Source organism: Podarcis vaucheri (assembly GCF_965113315.1).
Source record: "Podarcis vaucheri genome assembly, chromosome: 14".
NCBI lineage: Eukaryota > Metazoa > Chordata > Lepidosauria > Squamata > Lacertidae > Podarcis > Podarcis vaucheri.
In genome coordinates, this window is record NC_138752.1 from 7,466,598 (window position 1) to 7,485,961 (window position 19,364).

The 19,364-nt window shown below is 46.1% G+C and overlaps 1 protein-coding gene across 1 annotated transcript in view; it reads right to left on the bottom strand.

Annotated features, from left to right (window-relative positions):
* UNC13C (unc-13 homolog C) overlaps positions 1–19,364 on the bottom strand; it is a 135,243-nt gene that overhangs the window by 84,283 nt on the left and 31,596 nt on the right. Inside the window, exons 5-6 of the mRNA XM_082198931.1 lie at positions 10,264–10,342; positions 3,245–3,316 (exon numbers count right to left, since the gene is read on the bottom strand). Of these exons, the coding sequence (XP_082055057.1) occupies positions 3,245–3,316; positions 10,264–10,342 (151 nt within the window). The remainder of the gene's footprint in view (positions 1–3,244; positions 3,317–10,263; positions 10,343–19,364) is intronic.

A 19,364-nucleotide genomic window follows, 5' to 3' on the forward strand; every position in this document is an offset into this window, starting at 1 on the left:
CCATCGGCAATGGCGGACTCCCTCTGAACCAGAGGGACCAGCTCTGCAAGAAACGGGTCTTTTCCGCTGCGGTGGAGCGAAGCCACATAGCCGTTGCCGGAGAGCGCTGCCTTTTTCCTGGGACAATTTGGCATCTAAAATAACCAACCGTGAGTACTGGAACAGTAAATATTTGGACTTCAGATAAGAATTGGTGAAATAAGAAGGAATTTGGACTTTAAAACTAGCCCTAATTTGGTACTGAAACGGGAAGGATAAACAGGAAGTCACCCTTCCGTTTCTTTGTAGTTAGAACAAAGCAAAGACAATACAAACTAGAGCCTTAAAAATTATTTTCAAAGGATCGACTTTCATTATTTTAAATCGCTGAACCCCTCTTCGGCAGCAGGTGAAGAAGGGGGATTTTTTCGGAGCCGTTTAAACCTGTAGAAGCGAAGTTAAAGCAAAGCAATTTTCCACCGTCCTGACCCTGGAGCGGGGTGTCAGATTTGATGTTTGAAGCTCATTGACCAGAAATAAATGTCTTGACAAATAGTTAAAAGAAGAGAAACATTGTGACTCCATTGTTTCCTTTCGTTTTTCAAGAGAACAAATATGGACAAAATATCTTAAAAAAGAAACTTTGTTGTTATTGTTTCTAAGGAAAAGAACTACCAGAAGCCTTCCCCCTAGAGGGGAACTGGGAGATTGTAACTAAACCCTGGGAACTTGCAGTTGTTATTGATTACAACTGTGGGAAAGAATCTGTGACCTTGTAGGACAATGCCTTCAGAAGCACTGTTGGGTGCTTTCTGTAAAATAAGTGCCCTATTGGATCAGTTAAGTCAGAAGATGGATTTTATGACTAATGCGTCCAGAACCTTTGAACAGGTAGTGGGAAATCATATGGAGCCCACCGAGGAACCAAAACAGGAGCGTGCCATGACAGAACAACTGAAAGAAGAGGACCTTGCTGAACCTTGGGTGCCAGGGATGGAGGGACTTTTGGCCCAGCAAGAAAATGAGTCCTTGGATTTGATAAATGAACTTGGAAAAAACCAGATGCTGAAAGACAAAGTTCGGCTGGAAATGGGGGATTGGACTGACCCCCCTATGCAGAGATGTTTGGACTCTCAGAATCTGGCAATGGGCCGTCAGAGGTTTGGAGCTGTTGGGACTTATCTTGGAGGGAATTGGAAATATGTTTATTAATTGAAACATGTTTTAAAATACCACATGGAGTTTAGTCTGGACTATGAGAAAGGGGCTGATCTGTCGAAAAGGGTCAAAAACACTATTAAGCTGGAGTTCCCAAGAGTGAAAGGAAAATATGAAGAAGAACTGCGGAAGGGACATGGAAGAGATTTAATGGCCTCGGATATAAGAGCACCAGGTTAAATGGGCCAGACTAATTGGGACAAAAAGGACTGATAATCCCGGGACCGGGGGGAGGGGACGCTGGAAGAAGATTGGATTGTTTTTATTCTCTTTTTTTATCGTCAGAAATGTTTCTATGAAAGTTGCAAAAATGTTGAAATGAAATTACTAGGCTCTTGTAAGAATGTTTAAAGAACTAGGTAAAAAGGTAATGGTTATGAGAAGTTGGTATAAATAAGATTTAAATTTTAAGTTTTAAGGTTTAATATAAGATAAGATGAAAATAGAACAAGGTAATGTATAGACAGAATACTATGAATTATGGAAAGGATTTGCTGTGACAATTTATTAATCAAGATACAAGAGATGGGAGGAGGAGGAGGTCATGGAAAGAAGGTAAAGAAAGTGGAGAATTTGAAAAGGATGGTTTTATTATTTCTTTTTTATTTCTGTTTTTGTCTTTTTTTCTGTAATTTTGTCTTTTTCTTTTCTTTGTGATTTTAAAAATCCTTTTTTCAATAAATATCATTTAAAAAAAAATGAAACAGCACATGCTCAGAGAATATTTTTGTACTCCATAAAACTTATTTAGTAATACATTTGTTAAGTTTTTGAGATATGTAAATGCATTCCTTTTGGAAGGGAGGGGGGTCTTATTTTGGGAACTGCACTAGCCCCTCCCCATCTTAATCCAGCCTTGAACCATCTTCAAAGGCAGCCATAGTTCAACCTTCTTGTGAGGACAAACCAACAAATATTTAGAACATAGCAAAAAGCTATCCAAAAAGATAGAAAGCAATCAAACTGCAAGTTGGGGCAGGCTCTCCTATTCCTCTGCACCAGAATTTCTTGGGCAATTTCAGTTTGCGGGCATCATTTCCCCCAATTGCCTGCTTCTGGATTTCCGGTCCTGACACACACTGTTGAGAGACAGGCAGCTCCTGATCTCAGAGGGGCCTCGTTTCACGTTGTGCTTCACCTTCCTCACGGAGCCACTGTGTGGCTTCCAGCACACAGCCAGCAGATGCTTCCCCTCAGCTGCTTGCACAGCCCCCGCCCTCAGGTGCCTCTCCTGAGCAGTCAATTTAGAAGCCAGTCATGTGCGTGAGCCACATGTGCCATTGGTTGCAAGGGATCTGCTATGGAATCCATGATTTGCCAGAGCCAAATGCTGCTTTCATTTTCACTCTGCCACAGCCCAACTTTCCAAACTGTGTGTTGCGTTAGTGTGTCGGCTGCAGTGGGTAGGTGAGTTGTGCGAACGCTACCTGCACTCCTCCCGGGGTTGGAAAGGGGTTAGCTTAACCTCTGGTTTGCTAGAAAAACTGAATTACTGTATTGCAAAATGTCTAAAAAGTGTGTCACCGACATGGAAAGCTTGGAAAGCTCTGTTCTTAGGGGAAGCATTGTCGTGTGTGTGTGTGTGTGTGTGTTTGTGGATGGATGTGCTAGGAGTAGCCACCTCCTTATCTGACTGAGTGCTTGCTATACAAATGTGGTCAGCCCTAGACCACTGGCACTGGGGGCAGAGAGAGAAGATGCTGAATGGACCTCTTAGAGCTGGGTGGACCTCACATGCACCCAGGGGAGGTTCTTCAGCTGCTGACCAACTGCAATCTCTTGCTTGACTTTCCTCCCAGAACAGACATGGAGACAATTGAGAGAAGAGAAGGAGACACTTTGTTCTCTTGGCAAGACTCGATTAATCAAGATGACCACACAGGAGACAACTTCAGGAAGCCTCTGACTTTCATAACGGGTAGCCAGGAGAAACATCACAGCATCCAACAGAAGGCATTAAATACTTTGGTGAATACTCTCTCCCCTCCCATTTAAAGGAAGCCAACCCGCCCCTTGAAGAAACACGCTAAGCAGCCCCCTCTCCTACCATCTCCTCATTGTCGATTGACGTCCGGATGACCATGGCTAGCGAGATCCCAGACTTCCGGGTTGCAAGGGTCTGTGGAAGGCAGAAGTACACAGAAGATATAAAATTTACAGAAAATGATATAAAAATGATACATCGATGGTATCTACTGTATTACCAAGTAAATTGGCAAAAAATGTATAAAGCTAAATCAGGTAAGTGTTGGAAATGTAAAGAAGGTTCTTTTTATCATATGTGGTGGTCTTGTAGTAAGGATAAAGCTTACTGGGAAGTGATATACAATGTATTGAAAAAGATGTTTAAAATAACGTTTGTAAAACAGAAGCTTTTCTTTGGGAATTATAGGGACAGAACTACCCAAACTGTATAGAAATTTATTCATGTATGTGACTACAGCGGCAAAAGTGGGAAGATGAAGAAGTCCCAGCAAAAGAAGAATGGAGACAAAAACTTGCGGAATATGCAGAAATGGCAAAACTTACTGGAAAAATAAGAAATCAAGGTAACAAACTTTTTATAAAGGAATGGAAATGATTTATGGAATATTTATGAACAAACTGTAAACAGATAAGAACATTGGCAGGATTATTGTAATAACCTGCAGTTTTATAAGAGTAAATATTTAAGGTAGATGAATAAATGAGCAAATTAAGTTAATTTGGATATGCAGAAAATATTAAAAATAATTTTAAGGAACCGCAGAAAGAAGGGGAAGGAAGTCGAGTTTTGAAATGTTAAAATGATTATAAAATTATTGAAATGTATAAAACTGAAAATCATAAATTACACACACACACACACACACACACACACACACACACACTGAGTCACTGACATGGGCAACCATGGCTGATGAAGGGCTGGATGAAGCAGGAAGGTGTGTATTTGGGGAGTCTTATTCAGGGGGGTGGGGAGCAGGGTAAGCCTGAGGTAACAGACCTGCGGCCATTTTAACTGCTCAGAGAATATTTCAGCTCACCCCTTCTGCCTTGCACTTCTCCTGCCCAACAATATCTCTTCCAACACTGTACAATCTCTAGGACCAAGATGAAAAAACCCAAAACCCTTTACTGAAGTATTAAGCCTTGTCAGTTGAATTTCAAGGCAAAACTGCGATGGTGCCAACTTGCTGAATTTAAATAATATACAACTTGCTTCTGGCTCCATTAAAACATCTAAATCCAGGAGCAATTGTGAGTGTTGAAAACAGCAGGATTCAAATGAAAGGTGCATCAAGAAGAAACTTTACCCCGCCAAGCACAGAGTTAGGCAGATTAATCCCACCACCCACAGGGTCTACAGGATGTCCTGGGAGAGACGCAATCTGTCTGCCAGTTCCCTTGCAGAAACTCTCTTACAAAAAGGAGTGGATTTGGGCCAAAGGAAGGGTCTCCAACAGAGCCATTGGGGTGCCTTGAAGGATATTAAAAAAAACAAAAAACAAAAAAACCCCAAAACATACCCTGCTCTTGCTAGTCTGCCCTGCTGCCTTGATCCCAAGGTGAACAACAGGCAGACAGATCCAGTTGCATAGCCCCTCTCAGTCCTGGGAATTTGCCCGCTCCAAGTTCAGCTCAACAGCATTGTGGGATTTACAGATCTGATTGTGAGCTGACTCAAGTCTACCTTAACACGAGAAACTCCTCACAATCTTTTCTTTGTGGGGACAGTTCACAGAGCTGTGCTACATGTCCTCAACCATGTTTGGCTCTTGGAAACCCACCCTCTTCACACCTGGCAACGCAGAAGAGACGGAGAACCTGGGCTGACCTACTGCAAGAACGAGGGGAAACAAGTCAACCGAATTCAACGGCCGTATTTCAGAGGATTGTGAATGTTCTTCATAATCACAAATCACAATTGAAAAGGGTCGTTTCACAGCATGAAGCATTTTGTATCAACCATTTTCATGTGCACTAAAGATAAAAATGGTCCAAGGCAGAAAGCTGCTATTAGCCCCAGATTCACGTGATTGTTTACTCCAATCCTGTATTATTAATGCTTCATTGAGAGCGGTATCATCCTGCTCAGAGTTGCTCTCCCCATAAGCAGGACCATCGGGGGACTTGGATGCCAACAGCTTGGCTCTGGCTTAAGTGAGTCGTGGGCAGCAGAAGCCCCTGCACTGGAGGCCGAGAGTTCGGATGACGGTGAACTAATGGCCTTGCTTTAATACTGCTCGCCATTTAAATTGCCTATATTTTAATAAAGCCTCTCAGTGTCTCTCTCTTCTTCCGTCTGCCCAATTTTCAATGTCTCCCTTGACAATAGTTAAACTTGCAGAGGTGTATAATATGATTAACGCCATGAAACTAATTATGATGTAAGAAAGAACCTTTGGCACGGTCGTATTTGGTTTGGTTCATTATCAGTGTGTGACGGTTAATAAATGAATCTCACAAGTTTCTGTTTGCAAACTCTCAGCAATTTGGTGGGATCATGACGCTAATTCACAATTAATTTCCTCGGCTAACCATTAATAATGAAATAACTCTGTTTGCTTGTCAGCTTCCATCTCTCTCTTTTATTCCAATCAACGCAGCACATTCATGTACAGAAATTACACAGATTAGCTTTTCCGCAACAAAGGGAGAGATAGTGAGCAGGCCGGATGATGATTCAGTCCCCAAAACAAAGGCTTAACTGCCCAATTTCAGCCCTCAAAGCACCACTCCTGGAATGCAGGGGGTGTGACTTTTGAGAGATGCCACAAGGATGGATGCTGCCTAGGGACCCTGTGGGGAAGGGGATGGGATGGACCCAGAGAACTGTGTCTGAGAATCCAAGGGAGTTTTAGACTTGTGTTTGTTGCCCCCCCACCTGCAATGCCACATGGTAACTCCATTTTGAAGCTGAGGGGAGTTGCAAAGGCTGTTTGTGATGAGGCATGGAGTTGGGGAGAGGTCTGCCAAAGCTCATAATCTCTTGGCTTGAAATATGCATCTTGATGATTCATAATGCTCGCCTTCAAACTGAGGGGACTCACTGAGGTCCCAGAGCGTTTCCCTCATTTAGATTTCGAGCTGAGTTAGAAAACCCCTAACCCAATACAGGGTTGTCTTCAGATGCCTTCTAAAAGTCAGATAGTTGTTTATTTCCTTGACATCTGATGGGAGGGCATTCCACAGCGCAGGCGCCGCTATTGAGAAGGCCCTCTGCCTGGTTCACTGTAACCTCACTTCTCACAGTGAGGGAACTGCCAGAAGGCCCTTGGAGCTGGACCTCAGCGTCCAGGCTGGATGATAGGGGTTGGAGATGCTCCTTCAGGTATACAGGGCCGAGGCTGTTTAGGGCTTTAAAGGTCATCACCAATACTTTGAATTGTGCTTGGAAACGTACTGGGAGCCAATGTAGGTCTTTCAGGACCGGTGTCATATGGCCTTAGCGACCATATCGGACAAATGCATAGATGCAGAAGAGGAGGGGGGTTGGGGGGGACAAAAATCCCATTGAACCCTACCATGTCCATCTCTCTCTGTGAGTGGGGGTGCTGCTTGGGGGTGCTGTTGGTGTTGCAGTTAGGCTGCAACTCAAGGAAGCTGATTTAGTTGCCACCCAGGCTCACAGCACCTCCTCTGGTGCTTTGGAAAGTACAACAGAACCACCAATAAATTCAAAAGGTGAAACGTTAGTCAGAGAAATCTTTTCGCCCTCCAGGGCTTCCATGGACTGTTAACGATTATATAAAACCAGCAACCACGAAACAGCGACACATTTCCCTTCAGAGAGATGTGGAGCCTTTCGTGATGTTCTTGTTGCGCTGATGGCAGGTCCCTTAAAGGATTCCACCTGAACAAAGTGGAGAGTGCGGGAGGATGGGGAGAGAGCTGGGAGAGGGCTCCATGTTGCCAGAAAGGGTCTCTAAAAAGGGGGGGGCACCAGAACCCACCTCCTGTGGGACGCAGGAGACAGAAGCCAGTTTGGGGGGTTGCTCTGTCTCGGGCCCTCAGATTGTGCTATGTACTGAGTTGAATAGGATCCAAAATGCAGCAGTCTGATTGGTCCTAGAACAATAGGATCCAGAATGCAGCAGTCTGATTGGTCCGCAGGAGCCACCCAATCCAACTCCTGGTGGAAGTTAATCCGCAACCTGATTGGCCTACAGGAGAATCCTAGAATTAGCCAATCACGTGGGGCCCATGGTGTAAATAATGTATATAAAGCAGACATTTCGGGGGAACTTCCATTCCTCACTACTATGAGCTGAATAAAGAGCATGAAATCCACACTCGACTCCGAGTATATTTCAGATCGCAGCGCGGGCCAGGCTCCTCAGGTATCAGCCCTCAAGCGCTCCCCAACCCTGTTGCCACACAAGGGCAGGCCCTCTCCCCTCCCTCAGCTGCCTCCCTCCCTCCTTATGGCTTCATGGAGGGTCTCCACAGGAGCCCCACTGCAGCCTGCTTAGCCAGAAAAATGCTTTATGGGCCTTGAGCAGGAGAGGCGGCAGGGACTGCCCCCCAGCTGCTCAGGGACCAGCAGAGAGAACAGGCTGGTTCTCTTGGGGAGGGCAGAGAAGGAGGGGTGTGTGAAGCCCTATCTATTTTGAGACGGAGGACCCAGCAAGGCAACTTTGCCCCACTCAAGCCTCCTTACTAATCTCCTCCAGATTGCCTTTTACAAGGAGGAGGAATGTACATAATTATGTTTTTATAAAATATTTATCAAGCTCATATGGAAGAAATTGGGTAGCACGCCTTTATCAATAATTGAGACTTGAGAGAATCATCATCTTGTTGGGGGCTGAGCAGAGGGCGAACGGAGCTCACCGTGCCCCCCCCCAGAGCTTATCCCGAGTGGGTTTTCTTATGTGTAAAGAGGCACGAAGGCATCTCAGCAGGGGCATTTCAGGCCAGTGCCATCAGGGCAACTGGCTTTGGTTGGGGGTGGGGGAGCAACCTGACAAAGGGCGGAAAGAGAATCTGTAGGAAGAGCCCTTGATGATGCCAGACCTTTCACAGACGCCAGCCATTCTACAACAGAGGCCATGGAAAGGGGCCTTTCCTAATTCCATTTAATTAGAAGCAGCGTTCCATGCCAAGGTGGGCACCCAGCAGGAAGGGCACAGATCCAGGACACCTGCTCCCTTGGGAACCAATTGCCCCTCCTCGCCGGCAGAGTCCAAATGCTCAGTGACTGCATGGTTTACAGCTCCTTTTTTGAGGGGGGGGGGAAAGGGTATTTCTCTGCATCTGGCTAAGTACTACTGTGGGCTTATCCACACTTGTTGTCCCACTCTATCCAGGCACAGGTCTGTGCTTAAAAGCTCCATGTCTGAGCATTGCCCGGGGAGGGGGGGGCGTTGCCCCAGAGCTTTCCCTATGAAAACCTGCTCTTTAGCACTCCATTGGAGTAAATGTCAATTTGACTTTTCTGCAGATTGCCATTTACCCTGAATGAGCTTTAAAGAGTGGGTTTTCGTGAGGGAAAGCTCCAGAGCAAAAGCAAGTGTGCTCAGGCATGGATCTGTAAAGTGTAGAGTGTGCCTGGAAAGAGAAGAGGAAAAGTGTGGATAAGCCCTGTGTCAGCAGCGTTTGAGCCCCACGTTGGGCAAAGATTCCTGTGTGTTGCTGGGTCTAGAGACCCCGCTTCCAACTCTACAATTCTACGATTCTTATGACTCATGCACAGATACAGACTTGTGGCTCAGAACACCTGAAGAAACATGTCTAGGAAGCCCCGCTGAAATCAGCAGTGCTTACTCCCAAGTAAGAGGGCAGAGAATTGGAGCCTCAGGCCCACCTCTGAACAGTACAGACATGGTAGCAGACTGCACTGCCAGCCGAATCATTTCAGGGCTCCGACATCCATCATCTCTTTCTGAAATAGGTCTCAAAACTCTTTTGCAAACCCATTTAGCACTAAAGTGCCGCTTATGATGAGGCAATTCTCTTCCGCAGCAAATAGCTGCCCTGGAACACAAAAGATTAATTATGACATTTCAAAACATTCATCAACAGAGAAGCACTTACCATGGCCTGGGAAATCCAGCGTTGATGAGGAAGAAATTAGAGAAAACATTAACAGTCAGGTGTTATTGGGACAAGGCAAAGCAACACTTAATAAGCTGATTGGTATCTAAGCAGCAGAGAAACCACATTAACTGCTGGCATTTATTTCTCCATTTCAGAAACATCCATACAGGCAATTGGACGGATCCATATAAGAAGAGACTCAGGAGAGAGAAAAACACGGAGGCCCCATGGTTCACTTCTCCCTCTCATGAGCACAACGGCAACTCAGTTAGTGCAAAGCACAGCTGTACGGTGGTACCTTGGTTCCCGAACGGCTTAGTTGTCAAACAAATCGGCTTCTAAATGCCGCAAACCTGGAAGTGTTCCGTTTGCAAACGTTTTCGGAAGCCGGACATCTGACGCAGCTTCCGTGGCTTCCGTTTGAGTGCAGGAAGCTCCTGTAGCCAATTGGAAGCCACTCCTTGGTTTTCGAATGGTTTCAGGAGCCAAACGGACTCCCAGAACAGATTAAGTTTGAGAACCAAGGTACCACTGTATTGAGAAAGTGGCAAATGGTAGCAAACATCTGATTGCAAAGGAATGATAATATTGTTTTATTTGGAATATCTTTGGGGGACTTCCAGCTACTCTGTAACCTCGTTCACTGGAAATCTGGACTCCAGATTTCTCCCAGAACTGAATATAGCTTCCACAGCTAATACAGAGAAGTGCAAAACACACACATCCATGTGAAAAAGTCTGCATGCATGTAGCATGCTTATTAGGAAAGGGAAGGAGACCAAGGTGACTCTCTTGTGGTCTCACATGTTGCCATAGATCACTCCCACTAGATCACTAATTGTTGGTCATAATGACTCCACAGGTTATGTTGTTCTAAGCTTTGCTGGATCCTACGCCAGGGTGAAGTCAGCACCCTCCTTCAGGGCTTGCTCACAGCTTAATTCCAAAGTGAAGGAGGGAACAGCACAGCCCTTGTGACCAGGAAAAGCAGGTGCCGGTCATTGCATGCAGGGGCGCATGTTCAACACAATGCCAGGAACTTACCACATCTCTAACGATGGGGAACGTCTTCTTTCGGCGCAGGTCTGGCATGCTGTCAATTCCATACAGTGCACTGTTGGGGCTGAAGAAGAGAGAAAATACGACTAATACGGAGAGAAACATCACAAGCGTTCTTCGTCGGTTTTTAAGAAACATTCTTTCACAGAATCACACATTCTATAAGACCAATTAAAAACAGCGCTGGAATGTCTGAGGTTTGTGAAAAAGGGATGTGAATGACAACAAAGATCACATTGCCCCTCTGAGCTGCAGCATCACATTGGAAGCTCATGCACAGCTCTAATCCAGGGGTCAGCAAACCTTTTCAGCAGGGGGCTGACCCACTGTCCCTCAGACCTTGTAGGGGGCTGGACTATATTGGGGGAAGGGGATTTCCCCCAACTCTCCCCTCCCTTCTCCACAGCACCGGACAGAGCCCCAGTGGCTGCTTACCTGTGCCTTACGAGTGGCAGGGGCTGGCAGCGGCGGAGGGACAATGAGTGGTGCAAAAGGGCTGGCTCCAGAGAGGGGCTTCTTAAAATGGTGCTCAGCCAACCACTACTCAACAAAGCCCAGCCCCCTTCCTCCTCTAGGCAGGGTGGGGAGAAGCCAGGAGGAGGGAGGGAGGAGGTGTATGTGTGTGTGTGTGTGTGGGGGGGGAATGGCGCAGCCCAAATGTTCAGAATCCCCACGCCGATCCACGTGGCGATTCCTGGATTGACTGCGGGCCGGATCCGGTCCCTGGGCCTTAGTTTGCCGACCCATGCTCTAATCTATCTATCTATCTATCTATCTATCTATCTATCTATCTATCTATCTATCTATCATCTATCTATCTATCATCTATCTATCATCTATCATCTATCTATCTATCTATCTATCATCTATCTATCTATCTATCTATCTATCTATCTATCTATCATCTATCTATCTATCTATCTATCATCTATCTATCATCTATCTATCTATCTATCTATCTATCTATCTATCTATCTATCTATCTATCATCATCTATCTCTCTATCATCTATCTATCTATCTATCATCTATCTATCTATCTATCTATCTATCTATCTATCTATCTATCTATCAATCATCTATCTATCTATCTATCTATCTATCTATCTATCTATCTATCACCATCATCTATCATCTCTAAAGTCCTGCTGCTGAGCCAGTGACACACTTTCCGTAATATGACACTTTGTACTTCACTGCACCAAATTTGAGCTTGGAGGCAGGATGGATGTTCACTTGGCATCCAGTGGGGACACTGGGGACATCTGATGTAAAATAAAAGAATATAAAGTGCCAAAGTCTTTCTCAGTAAACTGACCTAAATTCATTTAAAACTGGTTTTAAAGGCAGGGGAGGAAGGAAACATCCAACTTTATTTGGACTAACTCATGACAGAGGTGTGCAAGGGCTTCTCCACACTTCCCCTTCCGCTGTGCTTTCCAGGCACGGTCCTCACTATAAAGCTCCATGTCCAAGTGCCCTTTTTGTTACTCCAGAGCTTTCCCTGTGAAAAACCTGCTCTTTAAAACTGTATTGGACTGCAACTCGCTGAAAACCCGAATTGCTGCTGTGCTTCAGCTTTCAAGAATGGGTTTTGGTGGGGGAAACTCCGAAGCGAAAAGAAGAGAGCTTGGACACAGAGTTTTAAAGCACGGACCTGTGCCTGGAAAAAAGCGGAGCAAAAGGTAAGTGCGAATAAGCCCTAAGATTATGCATGGTGCCACACAGAATTATGGAGCTGGAAGGGACCACAAGGATAATCTAGTCCAACCCCCGGCTATGCAGGAATCTTTTGCCCAACCAGAACCCCGAGATGAAGAGTCTCATGGTCTACCGACTTAGCTGCATGGAGAACAGGATGGGGGAGGCGTTGTTCTCCGTCTCTCATGATAATCATAGAATCATAGAATCATAGAGTTGGAAGAGACCACAAGGGCCATCGAGTCCAACCCCCTGCCAAGCAGGAAACACCATCAGAGCACTCCTGACATATGGTTGTCAAGCCTCTGCTTAAAGACCTCCAAAGAAGGAGACTCCACCACACCCCTTGGCAGCAAATTCCACTGTCAAACAGCTCTTACTGTCAGGAAGTTCTTCCTAATGATAACTCAGACCCAACCGGGTTTTCCAATAAAGCTGCATATTGAAAAATTCAAGACAAAAGGAAGGACTCCTCCACACAGTTAAACTATGAAACTTGGTCCCCCCAAGATGTCATGACGGCCACCAACTGCTTGTGGGCTTCCCATAATGGGCATCTGGTTGGCCACAGGGTGCTAGGCTAGATGGGTCTCCTCTGGCCTGATCCAGATTCAGGGCTCTTCGGATGTTGCACCAGTTTGATCTGTGCATTTTTTGGTCAGGCTTTGGTTAGGTGTTGAATGCAACAGTAAAACAATGGCTGGCTGGTGGGGGTGGCAAAAACTGTCCTGTGGCTGGCCAAATCTTGCCAGGGAGCAGCTTCAGCTGAGAATATGCTGCCAACAGAACCACCTACGTTAATTTCACTTATTTCAAACTTACCCTTGCAAAAGCAAACAAGGGCTAGCTCCCTTCTATCCAACTCAAGCACAGGGAAAGCAGTGTAAAGAAATGCAAATAGGAACATGAAGGAAGTGCAAATCTTCCACCGCAAAATGGCAAGATCCAAGCTCCAAAGCCGCTGCAGTCTTTTAAGCACCAACTGGTCAAATCAAAGGCATCCTTCCCCCCCACTGGCCCTCTGTTTCCCTCACTGGCTGTGCAGTCTTCATTTCCCTGACAAATATGCAACTTTATCAGCGACACAGAACCAGCTGGTGGACTCCTCTTTTGCAGCACCCAGAACAGAGACTCAGCTGTGCTCCCTCCCCAGAGAATGACTGTCCATTCTGCAGTTTCCTAAGGGAGGGACACAGTCAGCAAGGAAGATGGTGCAAAGATGCCTTGATGCCTTGCCAAAACTGAGCTATGTTAAAAGTCCACTAACATGTGATAAATTATTACTATTCCCTAACTGCTGTAAGCAAGCTGTTTTTTAAACAGTTCTCGCACAAGTATAATAGCAACAGCATAAGTTTGTCCCTACACCAGACATCATTAGTGAGAAGGGGCGACCTCCTGGACAAACTTTGCCCCGCAAAGGTGGTCAGCTATTGAACCTGGAGGAATTTCTCTCCCCTTTGACATTGCTATTTCAGTCTGGGTTGGCTTCTGGATTTCGGAGGCTGCCAGGCAAGAGAGACCATCACTAGGCCCATGAACAGAACACTTCAAGGGTCTCTCTCTCTCACAAGCCACACCTCATGTCAAAGTCTGCTGCCAAAACTTTGTTAAAAGAATTCTATGGTGTCATGAATAAAATGCATGCTCATAAGGGCACAAAGTAAACACACACACACACGTAAGTGCATAAACCGCATGTCTGAAATAGTACAGAGAGTAATGCAGCAGCCATGTTTGGCCTCTAGTCAATCTCAGGGATCTCCTCAAGTCACATAGCAGGAAATTCCTGATAGGTTGCCCCTCTGCAACAAGTATCTGTTGAATAGCAAAGCTGACCTGTCAAAAGAGCAGATATCTATGTGTGAATGTAACAGGTCCTTGACAATGGATTCTGGAGCCAAGGTCTTCACCATTTCAAAAGGATGTCTCTAATGGGCCAGGAAGGGCAATTATCAGGCATCTTGACAGATTTGTAAATAAGTTGGAGAGACATGAACTCTGAGCATGATCTGATTTACATGCACAACTCATTTTGTAATGTATCTATGACATTTCTGGGGTGGTCTATCCCAAGGGTTTAAAAATTGTAACATACTTTTGTTCTGGGCCCCTCATCTCCTTGCAGGGAGACGGTTGCAACAGACCAATGAAGATCAACAGTTTGCCTTGCCTCCTTGGTAGCCTCCAATTGAGTCTCTGACCAATAGCAGACGGAGTTGGGCTGTAAAAGCCAACCTCAACCTTCTTACAGCAACTTCAACTTTGTCTCCTGAAATGCCAGGGATGATGACATTCAAGAATTGGGGTTAACCCTGCTATGGCACAAGGATGCTGCTGGCATATCTGAACCACCCTGTAATGATGGCCGATGACATCCCCTATAAGAGAACTAGCACCAAGGGAGGGAGACCAGATCTTGGAATGGCCACCACTTCTTATAGTGCCACTACTCCCAGGAAGTCTCATGAAACGGCCAGCGCTCTCCTGGGGTCTCCATGAGACCTGACATCAGCCAGACAATACATAAAGCCATGTAGCCAATCAGATCTGGTTATGGGATGATGCCGGGATGCCACATTGAATGAGAAAAATGCCTCCTCAGTGCAAAAGGGCAAACATCACCACCTTGTTTGGCAGCCCCTCCATCCCAAAACCGTTTGACGCAGGGCCTGAATTTTTCATGAAACTCCCTCCCCCTCCCCTCAGTTTTGGCTCAACAACAACAACAACAAGCAAAACAAACAAAAGGCCACCCATCAAGATTTCCACCTAAATCATAATTCAGATTATATCAGGCAGAGTAATTTTAATGTTAGTGCAGAAGTGGAAGAAACACTAAGCCCTGCAAAAGACGGCAGGATGGAATTATACAGAAGAGCCTATATTAAAATGCCATGACAGAGACTGCTTAACTGTCTTTCCAAAGGGGATTAAAGAAGCTTTAATAGCAAGCAAAAATATCAGTCCAATTCCTCTGCAGCGGAGCAGTCATTATCGCCTCCCATCACGCAGGCTCCACCGAGGGGATGGGCCGGATGGGTCCGGGAGTGAGAAGCCAGCGGGCGCTCAGAGCCAGGGGGCTGCTCATGCCACAGGGATATGCGGGGCAGGGGAGGGAGGAACCGGGTTTGCTTAAATCCACTCATCTCTTCTGCTCCCCATTTGCATCGTTATTAGCACAGCTAATGCCGGGATTATCCTGCGTAACTTTATGATGCTGTCGCATGGGACGCTGAGTGGCTGCCAACCACCTGCTGCTCAGAGGACCTTCTGGGACCATCCAGGCCGGGCCTGGGGAAGGGCTGTGATAGGAATTTTATGGTCTTAGATATATGGTAATGTTCATAACTGCACATACATAGATCAACACAGGAAGACCAACCTGGAACCATTTTGATTCCTAAAGTGACCAAATCCTTTCTCTGCAAGGTTAACCTGGAAAAGCCTCCCCATTGTCTCTTTCCTCACAAATCCTGTCTCAAGTGATATGTCTGTTTGAATAAGGTATGAGCCTGTGACCTGGCCCAGGAAATAAGTATTTTACCACTACAAAAGAATGGCCAGGCTCCCCAGGAAATCCAATCAAGTAACCTGCTAGACAGGAGATAAACAACAACAGGAAAACAATATTAAAATTTCTGTGATGTAGGTGGGATGTATCTGAGGGGTGGTTTTAGGTTACACCCCTTCTGTGATGTATGCATAATGTTTCTGGGGGTGGTCTTGATCTAGAGGATGGGAATTTCAAAAGTCTTTATAAGCCCTTGCACAGCAATTTTGGGGGTCCTCCTTCTTTCCTGCGTGTGAGGGGAGCACCCTGTTGCAACAGATCAATAAAGATCAAGTTTACTAGCTGCTTTGCTTCTCAATATTCTCTGGTTGCCCTCTGTAATTTTCTCCTACCAATAGGGAACCTATGTAAGGACTCTATATGGGCTCTTGGATACCCCATAAGGGAAAAGGGCATATTTTTATTTACAACAGGGCCAGCAGGAAACTCTCCTTGGCCAGCCATGCTTTGCCCTGGGCAGCCTTGCAGAAGACCAAAGTGAGCCGGCTAATTGCACCTGTCTGCACTGCCATCTCTCGAGGTGAAAAGGGAGAGTCCCCAGGCACCTCGGACTTCCCAGCTTTCCAGGATCCCTCTTCTGCCACACATAGAATCATAGAATCATAGAATCATAGAGTTGGAAGAGACCACAAGGGCCATCGAGTCCAACCCCCTGCCAAGCAGGAAACACCATCAGAGCACTCCTGACATATGGTTGTCAAGCCTCTGCTTAAAGACCTCTAAAGTAGGAGACTCCACCACACTCCTTGGCAGCAAATTCCACTGTCGAACAGCTCTTACTGTCAGGAAGTTCTTCCTAATGTTTAGGTGGAATCTTCTTTCTTGTAGTTTGGATCCATTGCTCCGTGTCCGCTTCTCTGGAGCAGCAGAAAACAACCTTTCTCCCTCCTCTATGTGACATCCTTTTATATATTTGAACATGTCTATCATATCACCCCTTAACCTCCTCTTCTGCAGGCTAAACATGCCCAGCTCCCTTAGCCGTTCCTCATAAGGCATCGTTTCCAGGCCTTTGACCATTTTGGTTGCCCTCCTCTGGACACGTTCCAGTTTGTCAGTGTCCCTCTTGAATTGTGGTGCCCAGAACTGGACACAGTACTCCAGGTGTGGTCTGACCAGAGCAGAATACAGTGGCACTATTACTTCCCTTGATCTAGACACAAGGCAAGGGACTGCGGGCTCCATCCTTCCCCAAGTCATAAAGCTTTGGTTTCAAAGAAATCATGCTTCTAATGTCCAGTTATGTCACTTAGACAAGACTGAGCAGACCCTTTGGGCCTCCAGATTTACAGCCAAGTGGTAAAGAGGGTTTTACATGCAGCTTGGCATATTTATTTCCTCCATTTCTAAAGTGTCCTTCATCCAGGCCACTTTGTAAAACTCAGTTCAAACAGTACTTCCAATAAAAGCCATTTTAAATCTTAACGATTACTGGAAAGCCACATTCCAAACCCGACGTCACTTCAGCAGAAAGGAAACATCAATACATCGGCCTAAAACTACCCAACCAACGTGAAAGGCAACAAGGCAACAATCTACCCTCCCTTTGCTGCTGTGAATTGTAACACGATGTTGGGATCCTGTCACCTTGCTGCTGTTGAAGCAGCTGCACTCTGCTTTCTACATCCCTCCGCTGGGAGAACTGTCCATTTATTCTGACTCTCTGCTTCCTGCTACTGAACCAGCTCCTGGTCCACAAGAGGATCTCTCAATTTCCTTTTTACCAATCCCCTTATTTTTCTTTGGAAAATATAATAATAATAATAATAATAATAATAATAATAATAATAATAATTTATTATTTGTACCCCGCCCATCTGGCTGGGTTTCCCCAGCCACTCTGGGCGGCTTCCATAGAAACCAAAAAACACTAAAATATCACACGTTAAAAACTTCCCTGAACAGGGCTGCCTTAAGATGTCTTCTGAATGTCAGGTAGTTGTTTATCGTTTTGACATCTGATGGGAGGGCGTTCCACAGGGCGGGCGCCACTACCGAGAAGGCCCTCTGCCTGGTTCCCTGTAGCTTTGCTTCTCACAATGAGGGAACCGCCAGAAGGCCCTCAGCGCTGGACCTCAGTGTCCAGGTAGAACGGTGGGGGTGAAGACGCTCCTTCAGGTATACTGGGCCCGATATCAGGTATATCCTCTTTTGAATACAATTCAGATGAGTTGGCAGGTGCCATCCCACTCGTCTCTGTGTATCTGCCCAGTCCTCCAAAGAAAGGCCCTGCAGGGTCACACCAAGGGTCCTTTGAGCTCAGCACTGTTTCCCACCCATGATCTGCCAGGTTCCTTCACCAAGCCAAGCCCACAGGCTAAGCACCTAGGCCTCCTCTACTGTTCTCTGCGCCTAGCAACTGGTACTCAGGGGCACAGAGTACTGCTGATCACAGAGAAAACTTGCAGCCATCACAGCAATAGCTGTGGAGAGATCGCCTTCTCTTCCTCCCTCATGCTTGTGGGGCTGTGCTGTGGTCTAAACCACTGAGACTCTTGGGCTTCCCGATCAGAAGGTCGGTGGGTCAAATCCCCGCGATGGGGTAAGCTCCCGTTGCTCGGTCCCTGCTCCTGCCCACCTAGCAGTTCGAAAGCACACCAGTGCAAGTAGATAAATAGGTACCGCTCCGGTGGGAAGGTAAACGGCATTTCTGTGCACTGCTCTGGTTTGCCAGAAGTGGCTTAGTCATGCTGGCCACATGACCCGGAAGCTGTACGCCAGCTCCCTCGGCCAATAAAACAAGATGAGCGCTGCAACCCCAGAGTCGTCCACGACTGGACCTAATAGTCAGGGGTCCCTTTACCTTTAAGCCAGTGCTCTCCATCACCATACTTTGTGGTGGAGAGAATTCCTGCATCTCCCGCCACTCAGGTTTGTCCTTGGCTTATTCCTCTATCTATTTTCTCCACAACACATGTAATTTTAGGCACCTTTATCCTATCCGCCCTCTCATCTATTTTCTGCACTATAAAGGCCCAAATGTTGTAATGTTTCCTCCTAGAAGAGTTCTTCCAGCCCCTTGATTGATTTGTTTACCCCTTTCCAGCTCTCCAGGTGTGAGTGGCCGGAAGTGATCACAAGAGCAGCCCACACCTTAGATATGCGTTAGGCCATCATGATAGCAGCAACACAGATTTGTCTAAAGGAGGTGCGAGGGGCTGTGTCACTTCCAGCTCTGCCCCTGGTGCAGAGTCCGCTTGTTTTGCTCATCCCCACATACTAAGCGGAGCTGACCACCACGGCCCCACAGAGTCACAGCCAATTTGACCCCCATCTGTGTGCACACACAGTTGCAAAGCCTTGAGGCTCTTGCAGGAAGATCCTGGTAATGTCTAAAGATTAGGTCATTCTCCCACTCTAGTAGGCAACTATCCATGGGTTTATTTATTTGCCTGCCTGCTTGCTAATTTCATCCCACCCTTCTTTGCACAGAAATCCCAAGTTGTGTTAGAGTAAAACCAAAACATACAATAGCAACCATTTAATAACAAAGCTCAATGCAAAATTCTTGGTGTGTGATACCCGATCTGTTGCCGCGATAATCGCGGCCAACAAGCTCATCTCTTCATGAGGCCACCCTGGATGAAGAAGAGGTGGGTTTTAAATTGATACCTAAAACTAAATAGTTTCTGTAACAGGCCTAGTTTGGGAAGTTCAGGTGCCACCACCCAGAAGGCCCCTCTCCTGACCAGCTAAAGGGCAGCCTTCACCTGGGGATGGAATAACAAAAACAGCCTCCATGGTAGAGTTAAAAAGCCTAGGCAGGCTAGTGGAGGAAGATTCCCAGGTTGTATGTTGTTTGGGGCCTTGTA